Source organism: Suncus etruscus, chromosome 5 (genome assembly GCF_024139225.1).
Source record: "Suncus etruscus isolate mSunEtr1 chromosome 5, mSunEtr1.pri.cur, whole genome shotgun sequence".
NCBI lineage: Eukaryota > Metazoa > Chordata > Mammalia > Eulipotyphla > Soricidae > Suncus > Suncus etruscus.
In genome coordinates, this window is record NC_064852.1 from 46,957,431 (window position 1) to 46,983,824 (window position 26,394).

Genomic DNA, 26,394 nt, shown 5'->3' on the forward strand with positions numbered 1-26,394 from the left:
TTGTCCATATGGGGTAACTGTGGTAGTCTGATTTTTCCTGGTATTTGACACTAGGGCCATGATGGTAAGGACAATGGGTCAATACCATCATTATTGCTTTTGACTAAGTTACTCAAAGATGCATCATCTCTCTTTTGTTAATTAGGCAGGTCACTTCATTCTGAACTTGGCAGCCTTTGGGAGGGGTAGGAAACCCATTATTTTATCAATAGAGTTCAAGAGTCTTGGCATTAAGCCAGCACTATTAATAATAAGATTTATGCTTATCTATGGAGAAAAATTGAATGAATGAGTGAATGAAATAGAAAACAAGGAGGATAGCTGAGAAACAGAAAGAGAAAAAGTCAGTGAAGAGCAGGGGAGCAAAATATACATGATTCTCTCAGTACTGAAATTGGGAGTGAGATTCATTTCAATACCAAAATTGGCTTCTACACATGGAACTACTCAGTATTTTTCTTCTTTAAGGGATGAATTAATTCAGATGCAAAAAAAATTCTATTATCAAGAACAATTCACATTTATTAATAATGCCTGCATCTTTTTCTGCCTGAGTGACCAGTATGTAAAATCTTATTACATTTTGTTTGCTAGGATAATAGACTTTTTAAATAACCATTTTTTATGGAGACTTATAAGTAAAGATGGTACATTACAAAAAAAAAAAAAAGAATTCCTACCACAATGATATAGAGCTCAGAACACATCTGATTTCTTTGACTTCAGATATGGAGTGAGGAAGTCCTTCTTATAAACAGTATTTCTCAAAGTGGAAAATAATTTGGGCCCTTCCAATGAAAGATCAAAACATTAGTAATTTTAGGTGAAATTTCTGTTTGCTTAAAAAAGGTAGATTTCTAAGTAGATGCTAAGAGAATTGTTATTCTGAAGAGAGGTTGGTAAACCAAATAAGTATGGGAAACTTTGCTGTAGATAACTAATTTATATAATGTGCTTAAAATTCATGGTATGATTTGAGGGCCAGAGAGATAGCATGTAGGTAAGGCATTTGCTTTTCATGCAGAAGGATGGTGGTTCGAATCCTGGCAACCCATATGTTTCTCCGAGCCTGCCAGAGTGATTTCTGAGCCTAGAGCCAGGAGTAACCCCTGAGCGCTGCTGGGTGTGACCCAAAAACAAAAACAAAAACAAAAAAACAAAACAAAACAAAAATTCATGGTATGATTCAAGCTGTGGTTTTAGCAGGCCCTTCTCTTTTTACAAATAGAAACAAATTATCTTTAAAAGATCATATTGTATTAGAGGGGGAAATAAGGGAGTCATCAAGACCAAACAGGTGCAAGACTACTAAGTAGTGGGTTGGATACAGAGGGGACCACATATTCTAGCCGCCCTAGGGTGAGGGAAAAGGAAATGGGAGGTAGGACAGAAACGGAGGTGTAGGGAGGACAATTTGGTGATGGGAATGCCCCCTGATTTTATGTAAATATGTACCTAAAATATTATTGTCAACAATATGTAAGCCACTATGATCAAAATAAAAATTAAAAAAAATAGAAAAAAAAAGATCATATTGTAGACAGTTATTGGTTCACCAGAAATTTGAAAAATGAGTAGAGAAATAGATTTGATTTTTGAAAATATTCTTGTTTTAATTTTGGAGTTACTACTCCAAGTTCTTATGGGTTTCAAATATTCCAACCATAATGATTTCTTCACTTCCCAGTTTTCTTGTCATGAGTTTTTAATATAAGCCATTGCTTTTGATGTTGTCTTTTTTCATTTTCTCTTATAAAAGGAAAGAAAGAACAAAGTTTGTTTTCTTACACTGAGAAATTTTGAACCAGCCCTACATACTTTTCAAACTAGCCTTTGTACTTTTCTTGAATTGAGTTACAAATAACTAATGAAACAACTTTCCACATCTTTTTTCAAAATTTTTCACAAAGCAACTTTCAAAACCGTTGGACAAAATCTTGGTTATACTCTACACAGTTTAGGAATTAAGATTTCAAAGGTATTGGAACAGAATAAAAAAGAGGTCAGGTGATTGTTAATGATTAAGGATGTGTATTATTCTTCATTAGTCTTTGGAGAAAGAGGAGAATTGTTCAAAGAGGAAGAACAATGTTCATATTTCTTTATTTACTATTTTGGTTTGGGGTCTAAACTTAGAAGTGCTCAGGGATTACTCCTATTTCTGTGCTCAGAAGTCACTCCTAGCACTGGGGGTTGAACCCTGGCCATAACCAAAACAACCACTTGGTGGTGAGTGCCTTGCCTCTTGTACAGTTTCTCTGTTCCCAGAGCAATGATTTTAAAGTACAGTAAAAGGGAAAAAACTCTATCTACCTTCAGGATCCATAGGGACTGGGAAAGGAGCTTCCTAGTGAAGAAGAGAAATGTTTTTTTTTTTTTTTTTTTTTTTTACTATGAGCCCAGCTTTAATCAATACATAAAGGAATGAAAGAAATATTTATGGGGGCCGGAGAGATAGCATAGTGGTAAGGCGTTGCCTTGCAAGTGGCCAACTCAGGACCAAAGATGGTTCGATTCCTGGCATCCCATATGGTCCCCTGAGCCTGCCAGGAGTGATTTCTGAACATAGAGCCAGGAGTAACCCCTGAGCGCTGCCAGGTGTGGCCCAAAAAACAAACAAAAATAAACAAAAAGAAATATTTACAAAGAGGTCATATAGATTTCAAGGTCATTTGAAATATAGAAATAAGACTTGCAAAGAAGATGATGAAGGAAGACTGAAAGGACAGAGTGTTTTTGAGAATGTCAATGAGGATGTCAGTGGCCCAAGTAGGCAACAACCTATGGGTGTCAAGACCTCAAAAACTTCTTTTATCAGATTTTTAATTGAATCAAGATGTACTCAGATAGACCTGACAAAAAATAAGTTGGTTGAAGGGTCCAGATAATACAGGAGTTAAATCACTTGCCTTGTATGCAGCCAAGCCTGGTTTGATCTCCAGGAACAGAGAAGTAGGAGTAGCTTCCAGCACTGCTGGGTGTGTGCCACACCCAAACAAAGCAAGCAAAAATATTTGTTGCTTTAAATATTATAGAATATTTCTATGATAATTCTATTAGCATTGTCTGCATTTTCATTATTTTTCTTAATACTTACTAAAATTTGAAGGAACTCTGTAAATTAGCAGAAAAGAGAGGAATTTTCCTCCATAACTACAGAGAAGACTGTTTCTATCAGGAACTGAGACAACCTCTCTTGGGTCAAAAGATGAAAGACATCTGCCTAATACTCTAAATGCTGTATTTGGAAAAGGGTAATTTGAACACAACTGCAAGTTTGTCATTTAATTTACTTTAAAATTCCCATATTCTTTCTGAGTACATTTTGTACTTCTACACTTTGGAGTCCCTGGAATGGAAATATCTAAAAAATAACATGAGAACATTAAATACAGAAGCATTTAATAAAAACACGGAAGCAAAAATTTCCATAAGCCACCACTGACCTTCAAATGGATGAAAAGTATCAGGCATAGCTGAAATGCACCCTGTTATATTACTGACAAAAGAGGACATTTCCTGACTCCACTTTCTTAATGGCTATTTGTACTACAAAATGCCTGTTGGTCAGTTCTCTGAGCAGAGAGTCACAAACAAGCTAATACCAACAAGTAGAATAGAGTTAATATGGCATCTCTTAGAAATGTGAATATACTGCTAGTCATAATGACCAGGCATCATTATACTTCAGTTGCTGATGCAGTTTTGATGGGATTGATTTTTAAATCAGATTGAGGTAAGATAGGAAGGCAGCTTTTTCCTCTAACTCTGCTTTGCCAAGAGGTTGCCAGAAAAGAGAATTATACATTTGTTGATTTGTTTTAAAAGCATTGGGTTTAATGCAAATAAAACCTCAATCAAATTGGGGCCATGTGAACATCTCTCTCCCATAGGCTATGGAAATGAAACATCTGTGCCTTTGAGGTATAAGGGAAGAGTGCTCCAACAAGGTCTCTCCTATTGATATATATTGTTTCTTTGCTTCTGCTCTGGGCTTACTCCTGGTAGGCTCAAGTGACCATATGCTTGCTTTGCATGTGGCTGAATTGCATTTGAATACCTGGCATTTCATAGGATCCCCCTAACCCCTGTCAGGTATAATCCCTGATTGAGCCCTGAGTACTGTCGGGTATTGGGGAAAAGAGAAAAGAAAAGAAAAGCAAAGAAAGAAGAGAAGAGGAAAAAAGAAAAAGAAAAGGAAAAAAGAAAAGAAAAGAAAGGAAAGGAAAAGAAAAAAGAAAGAAAGAAAGAAAGAAAAAGAAAGAAAGAAAGAAAGAAAGAAAGAAGAAAGAGAAAGAAAGAAAGAAAGAAAGAAAGAAAGAAAGAAAGAAAGAAAGAAAGAAAGAAAGAAAGAAAGAAAGAAAGAAAGAAAGAAAGAAAGAAAAAGAAAGAGAAAGAAAGAGAGGAAGGGAAGGGAGGGAGGGAGGGAAGGAAGGAAGAGAAGAAAGGAAGGAAAGGATGAGGGAAGGAAGGAAGGGAGGGAGGGAGAGAGGGAGGAAAGGAGGGAGGGAAAGAGAGAGGAAGGGAGGACAGAACTAATTTTAAATGAGAGGGAGGGCAGGAAAAAGAGAGAGAGGGAGGATAGGGCTGATTTTAAATACCCACTGCTTATTCTTTTACAATTTCACTTCTATATTATCATTTATAATTTCTAAGAGTTTACATTTCATTTTTAGAGAAAAACATAGTTTCATTAAGTAAACACTCTACTTTCTGGAATTTGCAGCAGTATTAATTTGGATTATGTTTAGCATAATTTTGCTCTTAGATGCTAATAAGATTATTTCAAATTTTATTTGTTGCTTTTGTTGTGGCGGTAGTGTTGGTCATGACTTTCCTAGCCCAGTACCCAGTCTTTCCTCAAGTGACAGGACTTAAAGGTATTTTTTAAAAACTATGGAAAATTAGAACCTTCCCTATTCTAAATCTTATCATTTTCAGGAATTTGACACTGTTCTCTTTTTAATAACTTCTTAGTGATCTTGCTATGATCCATTGAATTATCTCTTCATCCTGGCCCATTATTGATCTAGGACTGGGCCTAAATTCTTTATGAGGACTTTGGGGAACAGTTAAGAAAGGAACCCAGCTATACCACTCCTAGGAATATTCCCTAGGAACACAAAAATACAATACAAAAATCCCTTCCTTACACCTATATTCATTGTAGCACTATTTACCATAGCAAGACTCTGGAAACAGCCAAGATACCCTTCAACAGATGAATGGCTAAAGAAACTGTGGTACATATACACAATGGAATATTATGCAGCTGTCAGGAGAGATGAATTCATGAAATTTTCCTATACATGGATGTACATGGAATCTATTATGCTGAGTGAATTAAGTCAGAGTGAGAGAAAGATGCAAAATGGTGTCACTCATCTATGGGTTTTAAGAAAAATGAAAGACATTCTTGCAATAATAACTTTCAGACACAAAAGAGAAAAGAGCTGGAAGTTCCAGCTCACCTCAGGAAGCTCACCGCAAACAAGGATGAGTTTAGTTAGAGAAAGAACTACGTTTTGAACTATCCTAATAATGAGAATATATGAGGGAAATAGAAAGCCTGTCTAGAGTACAGGTGGGGGTTGGGTGGGGAGGAGGGAGATTTGGGACATTGGAGATGGGAATGTTGCACTGGTGAATGGTGGTGTTCTTTACATGACTGAAACCCAAACACAATCATGTATGTAATAAAGTTGTTTAAATAAAATAAAAAAAAAGAAAGGGACCCAATGAAATCTTTTGATATTGCTTGTGGCTACAATTTGGAAAGATCTGATGAGAATAAAGATGAAAGAGTAGACAATATAAAATTGAAGAATGCAAAGTCCTGATAACAGGATTAAAGTCATAGTGTATAATTATATGAGGCAGTAAAATTATATCCTCTTCTCCACAGTTTGATTATAGTCTGCTTGATTTGAATTTCTGTGCCTTGCAACCACTGGGGTCTAAAACAGTGTTTGCAAGAAAAGAATTTATGTTCTTTGTTATCTCTTCTGCCTCACTTCTTTATAGTCCCAATATCTATTGCTTTCACAGAATGTAGTGGCATAAAGCAGAAACAACCATTTTGTTATCCCCTCAGCATGCTGCTGACCCAGGTACCATCTCCTGGACCCATGTGGTAACCGAAATTTTACCCAAAGTGATCCCTAAGCACAGAACCAGGAGTAAGCCTTGAACACCAGTGGTGTGGTCTGAAAAGAAAACAAAACAAATTCTCCTTCTCTCTCTCTCTCTCTCTCTCTCTCTCTCTCTCTCTCTCTCTCTCTGTCTCTCTCTCTCTCTCTCACAAATGTACAGGAGGCCTTGATGAAATATTTCCTTTATGGAGTTTCTATGCTGTTGTAGTCAAATAGTAGTTAGAGGTAGAATCAATGAGATGGAGTCCCCAAAGCTCATGAGATTGGTAAAGTGATATTCTTCAAGAAATCTTAAAGGCTTTGAGTATCCTACTTGAGCTTCCTTATAGCATCCCAAACAAAACTCAGACTGCATCCATCACTTCAGTATGTATGTTCCAGAACACCTATGCAAGTTTCATCTCATCTTTCATGACTGAATTTTGGAAGACACATCATACCATTTGCATAATGCTCTGGTTAATATTTGATTTATAGTCAATGGGAGAGAAAATAGAAACTACCTGTCAGTGGTGGCATGTTTATATGTTTATTTGCCAATTTCTGGGGGGGAGTCACACCCATCAGTACTTAGGTCTTACTCCTGGTTCTTCTCTCAGGGATCTCTCATGGCAGTGTAAGTGAGACCATATGGGGTCCCACGAATAAAACCCAAATTATCCATGTGTAAAGCAATTGTCTTGCCTGCTGTATTATCTCTCTAAACCCAAATATGTTTAAAATATCATGTATTATGATTGATTCCCCAAATAGGAAAATAATAGTTGTGATGATACTGACATATTTAGGTAGAGTTAGTATTGTGAATATTGTTTCTGCTTTTGGGAACCAAATTAACTTTTCATGTCATTAAGGCAAAAGGCACAATCTATACATATTGAAAATTAAATAAAGATTGTTTTACAACCTTTTCAGGTGTTAGAATTCCATCATGCTCTCTTACGAGGCATTCCAAATTCCTATGTAAATAGCATTGAAAACTATTTATATTTGCATTTATTCTCTACTTTGCGATTGCTTATATATTGATTTCGTGTTGAAGTGTTGTCACTTAGTTTGTGGTATTGTAGTCAATAGAGGTTTTAGACCGTCTTAATTGTCTTCCAGTGACCATGTTAAGGATTGATTATATCTAATTTTATGGGATTATATGAAATAGCAATTAGTGTATGGATTAGTAATATATGTCATGATCTTGATTCTATTACTTTGCCTCTCTGAATAGTATAGAAATCTTTTTTATGCTTTCCAGTAGTACTCATGGAATGAAAATCAAAATGCAATCTTTTTTCAAGTTTATTCCAAGTGGAAGAAATCTAATAGATCTCAAACTATTTTTTTTCCTGCTTCAAAATGTAGCATGTAATCCATTGGAATAAAATAGCAGCAGTTAAGTAACTCATGCAAAGGTAATTTAGAGCACAAATTAAATCTGTCAGAGGGGTATTAGATTTGCAAAAGCTCATAAATAACAAATGAAAGGTTACAGAACTGTGAAAATGAGAGTGTACTTCTTCATAAAGCAAGCCACACAGCCAGGGATAGAATCCTTAGTGCATATTCAAATAGTAACATATAAAAGGGTAATGCAATGACCTCTCTTTTATATGTGTGGAACAGTCTTCAGGCCCAGTAGACTCTAGGTAAAAGCATCAATGTCCTAAAAAAAGATGCCTTGTATTAATTGAACATGCTGACACCTCCTCCAACAGCTGAAAAGTCTATCACTACAGAAAAGATTCTCTGTCCTCAGTGCCCACATAGTACCTGTAACTCAGCAGTGGTTGCACTAATTGTACTTGTTTGTTATTAATTGGTCAATTCCTAAAATGTATGAATAGAGTGAGTGGTGAGGGCTGCTTCATGATTTGGTGTAGGAGAGTAAGCAGTTGGTGCATTAAGAGACTCTATCCTAGTTTTTCTCATGGAAAGAGGTTACAAATAGGGCACTATTCACTGCAAAGTGAACAAGTTTCTCTTGCTGTGCATTGTATGTAGCTCTTTGGTTTTAAATGCTTTATTTTGTATAAGGAAACAAAATATATTTTTTTAAAAAAAAGCAGCATGGGGTTCAAGTTCTTTATTTTTGATAATAATTATTTAAGCACTGAGGTTACAAAAATATTCATAGTTGGCTTTCAGTCATCAACCTTCACCCTTCACTTTTCTGCAACCAATGTTCCCCATTTTCCTCCTTCGCCATCACATGCCTGTCTTTCAGACAGGCATTCTATTTCTCTCTCTTACTATCATTTTCATGGTAGTTGTTAGTGTAGCTATTTCTCTAACTGCACTCACCACTCTGTGGTAAGCTTTATATCATGGCTGGTCCTTCCATCCCTCACCTCTATTGTCTCTGTGGATTATTACAATAATGTCATTTATTTTTCTTAAATCACATAGATTAGTGAGACTATTCTATATCTAACTGTCTCCCTCTGACTCATATAGTTTCCATGTTCATTCATTATATAGGAACATTTTATGACTTCAGTTTTTACAAATGGCTGCATAGTATTCCATTGTGTTTATGTGCCTCAGGGTTTTTCTTTAGCCACAGATGAGTAAGACTTGATTATTGGTGTAGAAATAAAAACAGGAAGGTACTGGTAGATACATTCTCCTGCCTTTTCTTCAATGAGCTATATCATTGCCATCCTCTTATTTCCTCATGGCTTACTTGGAAAAGGTGAGCAGCATAGTAATCTAAAAATAGACTTGCTTCTCTTTCCCCTCTCGCTTTCTCCCTTTCTCTCTCTCTCTTTCTCACCTTCCTCTAAATACCCTTCTTACCCTTTTTCTCCTCACTTTCTACTTTTTACCTCCCCACTTTTATTGTTTAGGCTTGGACTTAATCCTACTGAGTAAAGTCTCATGACTAGAGCCCTTGTCCCATATCCAGCTATAAGAAATATCTGAATTTCAGACTTCAATACTAAGGCAAGATCATGTCTGACCATAGGCACTGGGTTTGAGTATCAGTTTTACATGAAGATTTTTTTTTATTTAAACACCTTGATTACATACATGATTGTGTTTGGGTTTCAGTCATGTAAAGAACACCACCCATCACCAGTGCAACATTCCCATCACCAATGTCCCAAGTCTCCCTCCTCCCCACCCGACCCCTGCCTGTACTCTAAACAGGCTCTCCATTTCCCTCATACATTCTCATTATTAGGAAAGTTCAAAATGTAGTTATTTCTCTAACTAAACTCATCACTCTTTGTGGTGAGCTTCCTGTGGTGAGCTGGAAGATTTTAAGTTGGCAACTAGTTGACAGTTAATTGCTTTAAATTATATAAACAAAGCCAACTAGGTTTTTCCATTTTCCCTCTCAAAATGAGACTTGCTGCACATTGTATGGAATTGTGGGATATCCATGCTATATGGCCTGATGTCTGTGGACTGTTATTGTGTATTGGGCTTGATATTCAGACTTGCCAGCCCTGGTCCCTTACTGGACTAAGTATCTCTATAACAAAGCATATTGCACTGAAGAGGAGGCCATATTTGTCTATTTTGATAAAAAAAGAAAGCTACCACTGATATTTGTTTACATTGTATTGCTCATTCAAATGCTTAGAATAGTGCTTAGAAGTAACATATAATAAGTGAACTAACCCATTCTCTTTCTGGATAAATACTTGCTAGGGAGAGCCAAAATGTGAATGAAGACGGCTCTCAAACATGGAATTGGCAAGACTGGTGTCATCAAGCTGTTACAGTGATACAAGCCCAATTTTATATTCAAACAGTGTGTTTTCTAAAGATTAATGAGTACACCAATCTATCTGGAGCCAGCTTTATTGCATTATACCATATTTGGCTTTAGTTCAACTTTTGTAAAATTTTAATCAAGTTAGCATAATGTTGTTCATTTAATGGTTTCCCAAGTTGAAAACTTGCTTTTAGTATGTAAACTGTTGCAGCTATTTCTAAGTTACTTAGGATATTCTATTTTTCTGAACTTATTTTAATTTTACGATTATTCTGCATTGATTTATAGTATATTCTAACTACAGTTAGGATTATTCCTTATTGATCAATTGATTTTGCCTAAATTATGTTTACTCTTGGTCTATTAGTCTTTACCAGGTATTTGTAGAATTAATATGACATGATGTTTAAAATATATTGAGGTATATTTGCATAAATAAAATAGCCAGATAAGGCTTTTAAAAATGAATATCTAATGTGGCCCCTTTCATTAGAATAGAATTGCAGTATTTGGAAAAATAACAGAACACTAATAATAGACCTTATAGCAAACTCAATTTACCTGGGGGCCGCAGGAGGCAAAGTCGGGGTGATCCTTGAGTGTAAAGTCAGTAGTAAGCCTTGAACATTGGGGGTGTGTGACCCAAACAACTAAAACAAAACAAAACAGAAAAAGATTCCTCTAGGGCAGGGCCACAAAATGTACAGAGGGCCGCAAACGGCCCGCAGGTCCCGAGTTTGAGACCCCTGCCTTATAGGAAAGGTGGAAAGTTCAGTCCAAGAAAAAGAATTTTCTGCCTTTAATTGTTCATATATGTATAAACTGTTTGTATGTATGTGTGTATAAATATACATATATATGAGAATTGAACCCAGGCATCACATATCAGAGATATATGGTCTACCACTGAGCTACACCTCAGACCCCTCATTTTATTTGAAAATGACAGAATAGAAAAAGTGGAGAAAATAACTCAAGATCATGATATCTTGATCTTATTTGATTTGGTTATTGTTTATACATCTCAAAATAATTTGTGATGAATATTAAAAGAAGTTATCTCCAAGTGTTCAAAAATTTTTCTGGTATTTTATCTTTTACTTTATAATTTTTTAAATACTCTATTTAAGCACCATGATTACAAACATATTTGTAGTTGGGTTTTATTTTTTTTTAAACTGAACTTGAATACAATAGCCTAGGTTTTATTCCTCCACCCTCACACCAGTTCCTTCAGGCATGGACCCGTCAGCAATGAAAAACAAAAACAAAAACAAAAAAGGATAAAGTTGACAGTCTGTTCTTGAATCAACATTTATTTTTTTATTATTGCTTTATTTAAGCACTGTGGTTACAAAATAGTTCATAGTTGAGTTTCAGTCATAGAATGTACACCACTCTTCAGCAGTGCACTTATCCTGCCACCAATGTCTTTGTTTTCCTCCCACTTACCTACCTGTCTCTGAGTTGCCCCCCCCCCCCGTCTCTCCTTTCTGACACTGTAGTTTGCTCTATTTTTAATGAAGGGATACCACACATACCAACTCTATTTTTTGTTGCTAAACTTCAGTTTTCTCAAATTGAGATGATAATAATGCCTGCCATAGGGTTTATAGGGGAACAAATGGGTATATGTAAAAAGATTTCAGTATACCTTGCCTATATTAGTTGTGGTAAGAGGTTTCTTGTTTTGCTTTTTTTTTTTTTTTTTGGACTATACCCAGTGATAATTAGGAATAACTCACAATGGTGCTTAAGGAACCATATGTGGTTCCAGGATCAAACCAGATTCTACAAGGCAAGTACCTTAACCCTTGTACTATCTCTTTAATCCAGTAATCTTTATTTCTTGAGCTAGAAAGACACTTTTTGGTTTAGAAGAGTTTCTGTATTTGTTTTTTTTTTCATCCAAATCAGACAGACTTCCCTGCACAGGGCTACTAGGGCACCAACCTGAGTTGAGGTTACTGGAATTCTCCAAGGACATGGACATGTTTTTTAGTTTCTGTCTCTGACTTACTTATTGTTGCATTCTGGCAATTATTCCCAGCCTCCTAGCAAAAATAATGGGTGTTATTAAAATCCCACTTCTCTTGATACCATTTCTGCTAATATTAGTGGAATCCACTACAATTAGAACTTTAGCAATCTGATTAGGAGTAGGTTTGGGCATCTATAATGTTTATAGGTCCATCTATAATGTTTCTTTCCACCAAGCCCACATTTTTGCATTGTTGTCTCTTTATCTCTCTTACCCAGCTTTGTAATATAATCCAATTTCCTATGGTTTTCTGAGTCGAGCACTGACATACATCTTGCTTCATGTTTCAGATGTGACTTCTCTTCCATCGTGCCAACTTCCCACTCCCAGGCCCCCTGTATGAGTGACTCCACAGCCTGCCATGGAACCTGGCCCTGCTCTGGCCTGGCTTCTGCTCCTGAGCCTTCTGGCAGATTGTCTTAAAGCTGCTCAGTCCCGGGACTTCACAGTGAAAGACATCATCTACCTCCACCCTTCAAGTAATACATTTTTTTAAAATGATATATTTATTTAAGCATCATGATTACAAGCATGTTTTAGTTGGATTTCAGTTATAAAGAAAGAACACCACTTTTACCAGTGCAACCTTCCCACTACCAATGCCCCCATCTCACTCCTCACCACCTGTTTTTCAGACAGGCATTCTATTTCTCTCACTCACTACCACTGTCATAATAGTTGTTAGTGTTGTTATTTCTTTAACTGTACTCACCACTTTTTTGTGGTAAGCTTCATGTTGTGGTCGGTTCTTCCAGCCCTCATCTCGATTGTTTCTGGGTATTATTAAAATAATGTCTTTTATTTTTCTTAAATTCCATAGAAGAGTGAGACTATTATGTGTTTATCATTATAACCCTGATTTATTTCACTCAGCATAATAGCTTCCTTGTTCATCCATGTATTGGAAAATTTCATGACTTCATTTTTCCTGATGGCTGCATAGCATTCCATTGTGTATATGTACCACAGTTTCTTTAGCTATTCATCTGTTGAGGAGCATTTTGGTTGTTTCCAGATTTTGGCTATTGTAAATAGGGCTGAAATGAATATAGGTGCTCAGAAGACATTTTTGTGTTGTGTTTTTGTGTTCCTAGGGTATATCGCTAGGAGTGGTATAGCTGGATCATATGGGAGCTGAGCTCAATTTTTTGAGGAATCTCCATATTTTTTTGGAGGAATCTCCATATTGCTGTCCATAAAGGCTAGACTAGATGGCATTCCCACCAGCAGTGAATAAGAGTTCTTTTCTCCCCACAAACCCAACAGCACTGATTGGTCTTGTTTTTTGTGATGTGTGCCAGTCTCTGAGGTGTGAGATGACACCTCATTGTTTTTTGATGTGCATCTCCCTGATGACTAGTGATGTAGAGCATTTTTTCATGTGCCTTTGGCCATGTATATTTCTTCCTTGAGGAAGTTTCTATTCATTTCTCTCCCCATTTTTTTTAATGGGATTAAATGTTTTGTTTTTCTTGTTATATTCTGTTGGTACCTTGTGTATCTTAGATCTTTGCCACTTATCTGATGAGTATTGGATGAATAGTTTCTCCCATTCTGTGGGTGGCCTTTATATCCTAGTCACTATTTCCTTTGAAGTGCAAAAGCTTCTCAACTTAATATAGTCCCATCTGTTTATTTCTGGTTCCACTTGTTTGGACAGTGCTGTTTCCTCCTTGAAGATGCCTTTAGTCTCAATGTCATGGAGCTTTTTAAGTAAGACTTGGAGTATCTTTGCTGCAGAAATGACATTATACTTTGAGTAAGACCTGCATTGACACATGACTAGCAGCCTTTCATGCAGGGCAAACATGCAGTGATTTAACTCAGGAGACAGATACTACCAAAGATATTTTGTGTTTTGTCCTTATCTTTATATATATATATACATATATATGTACATATATACATATATATATTTTTTGTTTTTGTTTTTGGGCCACACCTGATGATGCTCAGGGGTTACTCCTGGCTATGCACTCAGAAGTTGCTCCTGGCCCGGAGGACAATATGGGACATGGGGGATTGAACCCTGGTCCGTCCTAGGCTAGCGCTGGCAAGGCAGACACCTTACCTGTAGCGCCACTGCACTGGCCCCTATATATATATATATATATATATATATATATATATATATATATATATATATATTTTAAAGCAAATTTTCAGGCTTGTTTTCTCTATTCTATGCACAATTGCTCTTATTGTGAATACCCTCACTTTAACTTCTGCCAGTATTCTCTCAGTTATCAAAGGGAACCACCATATCCTCAAAGGAAGCTCAAAAAATGGTTCTTTATAGGCAAGATAATAACTGGTTTTCCTGTCTTTGCATCTAACTCTCAGTTTCAATGTAATTGTTTCCCTCAGCCTCCCATTCTCTATGCCTTTTAGTTTCCTGTGTTTAAGAATTATCTAGGGAGTGTGTAATAATAGAGATGCTCAGATCTTTTCCCTAGAGTTTCTGCCCTGGGTTGTGCCCATAGAGTTTTTCACTCAGCAAAAACTTTAGGTACTTCTGCCAATAATGGTCTCAGGACATGGAGAATATGGGAAGCAGTGATGTTTTATTTTCTCCTCTGTATTCATTACATTTCCTTTGTTTTGTATAATCCCTTTCAGATTTGTCCCTGTGATAATAAGAGTGGATTATTTTTATGACTATTATGATCAGAGATACTTGACTTTTTTTTTACATATTATATTCAACAAACATTTCTGAGCTTCTTATATGCCAAGCTTTATGGGAGTATGAAAAGTATAAAAGAAAATATAACCTTGCTTTAGATTATTTTAAATATGCAAATTGGGGCTTTGATGCTGGACAAAATAGTTCACATTGGCATGTTCTGATGTAGATGAGCTGTAATCCATGGAGTCCACTCAACCTTGGGTCAGCAGCTATATCAGTTGCTTCATGGTAGGCTTCTGACTTAAAATCAATTACCTCACTTGGTGAAGATTTCATAAAAAATGTGTGCCAAGCACTTTGCATTGAGTATGAAATGTGTACTCAAAGATTCTCAAGTATTAGTAAAGTTATTTTATATATTAATTTTTAAAATCCTAAAGTGAATGAGATGAAAGATACCATGTTGCATGATTTTATGAACTAGAATATTATCATTTAAACAGTAGGCACAGGGTCTGGAGATATAGCATCTGGGCTGTTTACTTTTCATGAGCTCAATCCCTGATACCCTGGATCCCAACAGGAGTGATTCCTGTTCAGAAAGCCAGGATTTAGCAGCAAAGGATGTGCCCCTCCACCAAAAAAAAAAAAAAAAAAAAAGACAACTAAGGAACACTAGGGCACATACAAAATAGAAAATTGGGCTTTCATTGTTTATAATTTTATAATCAGTTTAGTTAGGCAATACACAGAGAGTGTAGGAAAGACATCACTCTAATTCCTTAATTCCAAATATACTTTAGACTGGTAGAAAACAGCTCTTGCTTACTTCCTACTACTCTATATGCATTCTCACCTGGTGAGATAGGATAATCTAGTGCCTCCTAGTTAATTGTGTGAAAATTGGTTGCTTGTTTTCACAGAACTATTTAGTTTTTAGTAATGTTCATAAAAAGAGGGTATCTCAATAGTTATTTGTGTTGTAGGATTATATTTTGTTCTTCTTTGTCAATCAGCTTTGCCTTATAAAAATTTCAGTGGGATGAACCAAAGCTATCTGTGAGTGTCTTGCATTGGATAGCAAGGAATTTGGGCTTCTGAGGCATTATTTGTCCACTTGAATGACTGACTCATTCATCACTGGGTGCCCAAACAGGCCCAATCTAGCCTGCTCTGAGGCAGCCTTTGCAGATGCTTAGGGAAAGGGTAATTGAGGGAATTAGAGTTGAGTGTAACAGAAACAAAACAAACACACCCACCTTTCTGCCTCAGTAGCCTCTTAAGTCAGCTGGGGAGCAGGATTCCCTTTGCAAAGTCCATGAATCCTATTACAGAATGGTCTGCTAGAAGGATTAGTTTTTCTGGATCAGAGAATTATCACTCCTAGTCTCTTGGAGTTTAGATGAAACAGTACTGTTCTGGAGACTTACATTAAATGGAATCCCCAGGAAAGAATTGGTGGGGTTTTCTGATAGGATTTTGACATATAAAGAAAGGTTATCTCTAAGCTAAATTGGACACAGAGGAGTCACCAGTAGGGTTTAGTTCCCTAAATGTGGGGCTGAGGTTGTGGAATGTATACACACCAGTTCTTGCTAGACTAAAGTTACTGTCAGTGAATCTTCCTTGGCCAGAATTTTCTTTCCTCTGTTCACTTTATTTTATCTTTTTTTTTTTTTTTTGGTTTTTGGGCCACACCTGGTGATGCTCAGGGATTACTATTCTTGCTCTGTGCTCAGAAATCGCTTCTGGCTCAGGGTACCATATGGGAGGCAGGGGGTTCAAAGCGTGGTGTGTCCTGGGTCAGCCATATGCAAAGCAAATGCCCTTCTGCTGCTCCATGATGGCTCCAGCCCTCTGTTCACTTTAAAGAAGAGCGATCCTTCACATTTTCTATACTGTTTCAGAAGTTTGGGGCACTTGGTGTTGCTTTTATACTCTAATATTTTTTTTTAATGGTTACTCTTCCCTGCCCCTGTGTAGCATCCTCTGAACTATGCTTAGATGAAGTTTATCCACAACTAAGAGATTAATATAGAATGCAGATGCATAAGAGAAGTGTGGGATTATTTTTAATTTAAAATATTAATAAAATCACCACACTTTGTGTTAAAGACACACACTACTTTCTTATGGTCAGCTGGCAAGCTGGATTTCATAAGTGTTAGATACAGCTCAGAACCTTGTCCAGGAAAGGTGTTGTGATACTGCAGAGGTGGGAGGAAGTGCAAGTTTTCAATTCCTTACAAACTTACACATGGTTCTCATGGAGCTGGTGGGCTAGCAAGATAGTATGTACAGTGAGATGGGAACTCATATTGCAAAAATTTAACCTCTGATGATTGATTTTTCCTATCCAATTCCCTAATCATTTAAGTCTTTAAAAATAAATAAACAAGTTTTTCTTTAGAAATAGTCTTTTCATGATTTATATACATTTGTTATAATGATTAAAGTGAATGAATTTCTTCCCAACTCAAGCACATTTACCTAATTAAGGGTATTCAAAAGCTGATTTAATATTAAGAGAAATGGAGTTACTTATTTTGTTGTTGGACAGATAGGAAGTCACAGAATTTCATTATTAGCCTTCATTGCTCTCCTTGAAATAGTAAGATTTCTTGAAAATCCACTTTTTCTCTGGTTGCATATTCTGTTCTTTTCTTAATCATGTGGACCAAAAGAGTTAAATAACTGCAAAGAAATGTTCTCAGAGAGCCAGTGGAGTGGTTTTTCTTTTTTTGCTTTTGTTTTCGTTTTCCACAATTCTGTATTATGAGAATAATTGGGAGTAATGAGATTTTCTATAAAGATGCCAAGAAATACATTTTATCAGGATTATATTCACAGTATTTAAATTAGATTGATACCCCACCACTTCAAAAATGTAGAAAAAACATATGATAATATTTTATTGCCAAGTATGTGAGAATGAAGATCAAATTATTCACTTTCTAGAAATTTTACATTTACTTTCATTTTTCAAAACCAATGAAAATTAGTTTGTCAGGAGGAAAAAAATGTTTGGATGCATTACATATCAGAATACATTTCAAAACGATTCTCTTCTCACTATAGTTTTAGTAACTGAAGGCTTTTTGTCCAAGAAAAAGTTTCAAGAGATGGAAACAAAGATGAAATCTTTTCTGTTGCTTTACAAGTGAATTTTGGTGGGTTGAACTGTGGCTGACCAAGAGAGTTAATGGACAGATTGTGTTACAGGAAGTAACTTGGCACTTTGGTGTTTCTTCTTTTCTTTACAATCACCTTCTCTTGAGGGACTAAGGACTTATGCCCTAAAATACAGAGTACTGAGCTTATTAAGTCTGTGATCAAGAGCCAAATTAGATTCATTCACAGCTGGGGCCACAAAAAAATTGAAACTTTACTTGCTCTGTAGTGCTTTGAAGTTACAAAGAAGAAAATAGCACATCTCTTAGAAACTCTTTGTCTTCTTTAAACACACACACACAGACACACACACACACACAACAGAAAACCTCTTATATCAGATGCAGTATCAATTAGCATGAAACTCTTTGTCTTCTTTAAACACACACACACACACACACACACACACAAAACAGAAAACCTCCTATATCAGATGCAGTATCAATTAGCATGTTACTGGAGATAACTGTTTATCTTACAGACCTTATTTTTAACTATTTCCAGAGAGAAGAAATTAACCACATTCTTAAATTACTCCATATTATGCCTAACTACTTAAAATTCAGGCTGCAGATTTGTCACTGAAAAGGGGTTGATTGTTCAGTGATCAATAATAAACTGTCAAGATGTAAATAAAAATTTCTATAGGCAAATATTACACTGTCATCTTTGACAAGGCAAACAGATATGAAGTTGTAAGTTTTAAATAAACTGAGCAAAAATGAGAACATTAGATTAATTGTCAGTGCATGGTGCTGAAAAACACCCTCAAAGATAAGTGGACTGAAAAAAAAAGCACTGTGATATAATGGTATGTGGATTCATTATTATTTTAAGTTTTGTTGTTTTATTTAAGTGTGTGACAACATTCTCAAAACATGATTTTGAGGAGACTGTTAAATAATCTAAAATTGAGCACACTGCACCCTATTAGTTCTAGGTCCTTGATGGATATATCTAGGAGTGCCTAGAGCATCAATCTTCATTCAAAGTCTTTAATTTATGTATTGATGGGAAAGATTCCAGGAAAAACTAATCCAACACTCCAGCTAAAACTTTTACTGGCTACAGTGACAGACAGATAAAATTGTACAGTCTAGTGAATTAATCACACTAGGTGAAATGGTACTGCTAACTTGCAGTCTTAAACTTCCATCAATATGGTGATCATTTTGACAAATGATGTTCTGTGACAAATTATTAACATTTTTTCAAACCCCCTACTTTGATAATTCTACTTTAAAGTTTGCAAGCTATATTAAAATTCCATGTTTTAAACTGTTTTTATTCAATATTTTAAAGTTAACAATGCAATTATTTTTAAAAATGTATTCAATTAGGACAATTTTATACTATCTCATAACATCATTATTTTTTAAAAAAAGTAATGCCCATAAGAATATTGAATAACTTTGGGATTTGTGCACCTGTTTGTTATAAATATCTCAGGCATACACTTACCTAAATGAAAACTTTTAACTCAAATATAATTCACTTCACTAGGTGACAGGATGTGAATATATAAAAAATGATTTTCCATGTACTTTTGTAAAATAGTTCACTTATGTTTTATTCCATTTATATGATAGTATGAGCATTTTTTTCTCCAGAGGAAAGTCTCTCATTGAGAATGAAGTGGTTGGATGCCAATAGCTAAGCTGCATTTCATCATTCATGTTCAAAGACAACCATGCTCTCATTATTATTCTGTTTATAAATTTGAGTCACCAGCTGCTTGGAGGAACAGAGAAGTCTCAAATGGCTCTGCAAAGATCCCTTTACCTATCTTTTTTAGACAGTTTATGACTTTTGATCATATTAGTTTATTGAATGTTATGAGTCAGCTCTGTGAAATATTGCCAACAAAAGTAAAGGTGAGCAGCTATTCTAGGAAAGGTGAAAATCAAAGTTCTATCAGAACCATAATTCTGGCCTTAAGCTGCTGCCTCCTCCTTCATTTATTTTTGATAACATACTTAATTGATTCCATGTGGGCAAAGCAATTTACCCTGAGATGATTATTTCCACCAGTGGGATATGCAGGCTCAGCCATCTGCTAGTGAGAACAGTTGGCTCCTACAAATGAAGTGCTTGAGAGTGTGTAGCTTTCAACAAAGCCAGGTAATTTTTACCAAAACAAAAAAGGTAAAATTATCAGTAATAAAATAGGAACATTATTAGGAATAGTGTTTAAAGTACATTAGTGAGAAGGAGGGAAAATAGCTTGGCCTTAGGAACTTCCTTAAACATCCACACTTCTCAGTACCCACATGTCTGGGTATGCTGGGCACTCTCCAAAGCAGCATTTCTCAACCGGGAGCCCAGAGGATATTTTAAGAAAGCCATAGTTAAAATTGTATTTATAGGGGCTGGAGAGATAGCACAGCAATAGGGCGTTTGCTTTGCACACGGCCAACAAAGGACAACCCCGTTTTGATTCCTAGCGTCCCATATGGTCCCTCGAGTCTGCCAGGAGCGTTTTCTGAGTGCAGAGTCAGGAGTAACCCCTGAACGCCATTGGGTGTGACCAAAAAACAAAACAAAAAAACTGATCCATGTTGACTTATGCCATAACACAAGACTAGGGTGCTAACTAGTAGTGTAGGAGATACAAGGAGGGAATAAGGTCAGAAGGGAGCTACTATTGGAAAGAAAGAGAGAAATACTGCTCAACAGTATGACAATCCTAGGATAAGTGCAGGGCCCAGAAAACTGGTATCTCATGAATGGCCTCTTCAGAAAGTAGGAAGAAGAAGCTTAGGGTAGAAAAAAAGCCTGGAGAGATTGCCTACAGTGCCAATCCTGTCCCTCAGCTTCCAGCATTCCCTTCAAGAACGCTCAGGGGCCTATTGAAGTGACCAAGCCTCTGCAAGTAATTCAATAAGAAGGCCTCACAGCTGACACCCTCCTGAGCAATTCATATTCAAGCCAGGTTCCTCCACAGGAAATCATTCAATTAAACAAAAGAAATTGCTACCATCACAAGTTTAATACAGTCAAACATCAGGAAATGTCCCATGAGTCTACCTAATACTGATTCTTACATGTTGACAAGTTTGTGGCTTGCTACCTAAGAGTGAACTTTTGAAAATCCAAAATATTCTTTGCTTATTTGTATTTGTGTAATAGGAATTGAATCCGGGGCCACATATACACACACAGGTGCCTTACACCTGAGTCATGTCCTGTACCCCAAGTATCTTTTTTCAACTCACTTTTGTATTGAGATTATTATAGATTCATTAGCCGTTTAAGAAATAGTACAAAGATCCCAATAGTACCTCACCCAGTTTTCCCTTTTTCTAAGTTTGAAAACCATGGAAATGCATGAAAATTAGGTTACTGATAAATTGATACATTCAGTTCACATTCTTATTTAAATTTTTCCCCTCTGGGTCCTTTTCTGCCAGAACCCTGCTGCCTCATTGGTGGTTCTGCAACCTAGGTTGGGTTAACACACCTAGTTTTTGGTACAGTTTCTACAATCAAGTTCAAGGTCAAGAGTCTACACAAATGCTGTTGCTGCATCATGTATTTCTTGGCTTGCAGAGTACTTGGTAAAAGTGCCTTACTGACTATACCTTTACAGTGTCTAATGTATTTTGACAAGTGACAGTCCTTTCAGAAAATGTTTTGGAGGTTTGGGTTTGTTGTTAGTTTGGTGAGGTGTTTGTTGTTTTTTTTTTATGACTATGGGACTTTATGCTTACTGCGGGGGAACTCAGGGATCAAATGCAGTTCAACGGACCATTGAACTTTTTCCATTAATTTATTACCTTGTACCTCAGATCTCTTTTAGTTATATTTTCTCATCCTGAACTTCTCTTATTATATTATGATTGTTTATTTTTTGCTTTTAAAAATAAGTGTGATACCATATCAAGTCAATGTTATTTTTTCACAATGTAATTCTACAAGAGGTGTGGGTGTTTATATGGTCGGGATGTTAGCCAAATGCTAAAGTAGCATGATCAGACTAAAGGTTGTAGGAAGGAAGGGGAAAAAAAAGTTCTATTGGTGATGATGGAGACATGGTTGAAGTCAAGAAGTCCTGTTTATTCAGTGTTAAAGTGTTTTAAAATGTAAGTGACCTGTTATTCTGACTAGCTCAAAAGGAAAAAAAAAAAAAAAGATGAATTTGGAAATGGTTTGGGATGCAATTAGGTTATGCTATTTGGACAATAAACTCACCTTAACCTAAAAATATGTTTTTCCCTTCCACTTGTGTCAGTATGTTTTTGTGTTTAGTTCTTCAGAACGTATCATATGAGTATTTTTGAATAATTGCCACCAAGTGGAAAATGCAAACAGTTTACTAGCAAACATTCTTTCTATTGATAGCCTCTTTCCTTCCTTAACATTGGGCAACCACTAATGATTTGTTCATTTCTAAAAGTTATCAAGTTGTTATTGATTTTTTTCACCCAGCATAAGTCCTTGTAAATTCATTTGGGTTGTTGATTGTATTGACTCCTATCCCATAGTTTAACCATTCTTCCAGTTTGGGGAAATTAAAATAAAGTTGTGGTAAACCTGTACATAAATAATAGTTTTCATTTATTGGGGTTTAATGGCCAAGAGGGACATGGTAGAATCATATGTTTCCTGCATGTTTAGTTTTGTTAAAAAAAACTACTAGGATACTTTATGAAACAATGTAAGTGTCTAATTTCTATATTTAGTTTTAAAACATTCTTTTCTTCATCCTTTTTGTAGCCACACCATATCCTGGTGGATTTAAGTGTTTCACCTGTGAAAAGGCAGCAGACAATTATGAGTGCAACCGATGGGCTCCAGACATCTACTGTCCTCGAGGTAAACGTTCTGTAGAAAGATGGGTCTCCCAGGCATGGTTTCCCTTGAGAGAACAGTCCCAGTGACTTTGATGTTTGTATAGATTAAGGCATGTTTGCAATTTCAGCCATGCTCTTATTGATGGCACTTAGTAGAATTTCATATCACCCTAGTTACTCCTTTCACAGGTTTTTAAGACAAACTGGTTCATAGGATTGTCCTTTTTCTCAATGACGTATTCTTGAAGCTCCAAAGGAAGTAAATTCACCTTCACAGGCCCAAGCCGAGCCAAATGTAGAACAGGAATAGAATAACCAGTCTCATTACCATTCTTAGAACCATTAGTCATTGCCCAGAAACTTCCTTTATGTAAAGTACGAATCAATGTCCATATAAAGATTCCCTTTATTATATATATGTCTTGCTAGAGGCATCTATGCTAAGACTGCATGAAAGCAAAAATTCTAAATGCAATCATTGCACAAATAAAAATGCCAGGCTTTTTAAAGTTCTTTTTCAAAGAAGATATAAATGCCCAATTGAAGCATGAAATTTTGACCCTTTCAAACTGAAGGGGATGCTTTCTATTCATCTTTCTTTTATCTTATTGAATAAAAATGAGGGCTTCATTTGGCAATAATCACAGAAAAATATGGCTGTTTTATTTTTGGACCAAAGTTGATTGAACTTATGGGATATGATGATGATGGTCATCTTATGAACACAGTTTAAGAATGGAGTTTGATCTGCTTCTCTGATGAGATAATCCATTTGTTAAAATGACTAAATATACCAGTATAAAATCTGTTCTTTTTCATTATATGGCAAACACTAGCATATGCACCTTATGGAAGGCACTTTGTTTCTCTTGGAGAACTGGACTTTATGTTAAAAAAATTACAATAAAGAGTTACCTAAGCCAGGGCTCTTGAATGAACCATTACCCAGGCTGCCCAAGAGAAATACCTACAGATCTTTTTATAATATTTGGAAATTGAAGTCTCTGTAGACTAGACATTCTCAAACTTTAGCATGAGTGTCATTCCCTGAAAGACTTATTAGAACAGCAATTCAATTTCTGGAGAAATTTCTGGAGCTTGAGAATACTGGCTTAGGTTTGTTGGCAGTTGACCCTGTCTTTCTTGGCACCACATATAGTCCTCCAGGCACCCCCAACAGTAATCTTGGAGAACATAGCTGGAAACAGGAACAAACCATGAAAACAGTTAGGTGTGACTCCAAGTAAATAAGCAAATACCAGCAAAATTAATTTCTGATTCCTTCTTCTTTTTCATTCTGATTTTGATTCAGTAGGTAGGAGATGCAGCCAGAGGCAATTTGTTGGCTTTAAGAGCATGAGTGAAAAAAACTCCAGCCCTACACAACTTGAGCTGTGTCTCACCTGAGACTAGAGCTGTGCATTATTTATCCTGGATTATCCTGATGAATAAGGCCACAAAACCTAGGAGTCGCTCTTCCCACTAGTAGGAAGTTAAACGCAGTGTTGTTAATTTTAGATTTGCCTTGTTTAGTTTGATATAGAGATGCTAATGCGGTCTACAGAAGACCACATGGAAAAGCTAAAATCTGACTTAATCATAAAGTAGCTATGCCACTTTCCAGATAATTGCAGGGAAGCCTGCCTGCTGCAGTCATGCAGGGCTTCCTCCTTAGTCTAGTCAGGAATCATTCTTAGAAGTGCTCAGGGGACTACATGTGGCACCAAGTATTGAACTAGGATCAGCCATATGCTATACAATAGTCAGGACTACTGTGTTGTCTTCTATCTCCCAGAGGATTGATAATCTTAAAGAAATAGCTCATATCACACATTAGAATTTCTGAAAACTAACTCCATCCTGTGCTTGTACACAGAGACAGTATATGTTAGAGGCAGAGCTGAAGCTTGTATATGGAATAGATTTATGAATCTTCATTGGCCAAATAAGCTTAATGAAAGCCTTGCACTGAGAAGAATTTGTTTTGATAGTCAATAGCGGCATTAGTTGGTCACCTCTAACTAATCCTATTCCTTATCACTCTTATTTTCAGGAAATATTTTGTTAGTAATTTTTCCTCCATGACATTGTAAATGCCTGTGGTGTTCACAGATTCAGGCTTAGTTCCTCCAGTCCTAGAACTGAGTTTAGGATTCCATTCCAACTGACTTGTGCCCCTTAATGTGGTTTAGTCTCCAAGCATTTCTTTGGAAATGCTTAATTTCATCTGACATTTGCTATAAATTTGTGCTGTTTTCTTGTTTTATTTAAGCCACAATAAGAATTATATTTATTATAAGGTATAAGCTGAAGAAAAGGAAAAAGCAAAACAAAAGTTGAGCATCACTTGCTCAGATCCATGTGGTTTTTACCTGTGATTTTGTAGCAAGATACAAAAGATTCTCAAGACAGGGATTGTCTTCCTATCTTTTGAGTCCATGGTGTTAAATGTCAAATCAAAATATTACAACTTCGTAAAAATCTTGATGTGTGGAGGGTACCTAGGTCAGAAGGATTCAATGTTCTTTCCTTATTATTTCCTTATTATTATGGCAATTTTTTTTTATTTTGGGACTACACCCAGTGATGCTCAGGGCTTGCTCCTGCCTATGTGCTCAAAAATCGCTCCTGGCTTTGGGGACCATATGGGACACCAGGGATCGCCCTGGGTTATCCACGTTCAAGGCAAATGCCCTACTGCTGCACCATCACTCTGGCCCCAATGTTAAACTCTTAATTAGAAACTACCCCTGGAATTATATCAGACCAAGAGAAATCTTGAGCTAGATGTGCATTTTTTCTGTATTCTTATTTGATGCTCACTGTTTTTTTGAGAGTGAATAAAAAGCTTGTCATGTCCTTGGGGGCAGGATAGTACAGTGGTAGGGCATTTGCCTTTCATGCAGCCAACCCAGGACAACCTGGTTTAATCCCTGGCATCCCATATGGTCCCCCAAGCCTTCCAGGAGTAATTTCTGAGTGCAGAGCCAAGGTAACCACTGAGTATTGCTGAATGTGGCCCAAAAACTAAAAAAAAAAAAAAAAATAATTGTCCTGTCCTCTGATAGGGTTTTTAATACTTATTATCTCCTATTAGCTGGCAATCTGAGTACTAGCCACAATTCAATTGAAGATGATCTCAGGGTTAGAGATTTTACAAAGATTTATTTTGGTTAACTAACCAAGGTTCAGGTTGAGGCAGATAAGCAGCCTTTATGTTTTTCTTTACCTAAGGATGAGTGTATTTTATTTATTCTCTAAAGCAGAGGGTATTGGGTCAACACAACTAGTATTTGGGATTTACTCCTTCCTCCATGTTTGGGGTTGCTCATAGAAGTTCAAAGGAGAATATAAGGTGCTGGGGATCAAAGCGGAGTCAGTTGCATGCAGGGCAAAAACATTAACCTCTGTACTACTTCCTCAGTCCCTGGATTTTGATTTAGTTCCATGTTATTATTTGGGCAACCATTCCCTAAAAATGTAGTCCTTCAAAGCTTCTGTAGCTATATAGGCATAATACATGAGTCTAAAGGGATAATTTTTAGCTCTAAATCCCATAAGGCTCTCAGACTTGCTGCCTTCTTATAGATTATCTACCTTTTCTGGGGTAGAGAAACTATTTCCTCACCTAGTGTAGGCTTCTAGGATTTTCCTTGGTATCTGAAGAGTTTATTTGAACATTTACAAAGAATACTAGTTCAATTTTATCCAAATTTATTGGTTGCAAAGTAATGCAGTAGCATTTTTTTTGTTTGTTTTGGTCACACCTGGCAGTGCTCAGGGGTTATTCCTGGTTATGCTTTACCTCCATGCTATCTCTCTGGTTCCATGCAGTAGCATTTAGATCTTGTTAAATTACTAAATGGAAGTCTTCAACTTTTCTTAAG

The 26,394-nt window shown here is 36.3% G+C and overlaps 1 protein-coding gene across 1 annotated transcript in view; it reads left to right on the top strand.

Annotated features, from left to right (window-relative positions):
- Window positions 1-26,394, top strand: part of LYPD6 (LY6/PLAUR domain containing 6) — a 140,111-nt gene that overhangs the window by 95,532 nt on the left and 18,185 nt on the right. The window contains exons 2-3 of the mRNA XM_049773048.1: window positions 12,205-12,393; window positions 22,431-22,529. Of these exons, the coding sequence (XP_049629005.1) occupies window positions 12,276-12,393; window positions 22,431-22,529 (217 nt within the window). The 5' untranslated portion in view covers window positions 12,205-12,275. The remainder of the gene's footprint in view (window positions 1-12,204; window positions 12,394-22,430; window positions 22,530-26,394) is intronic.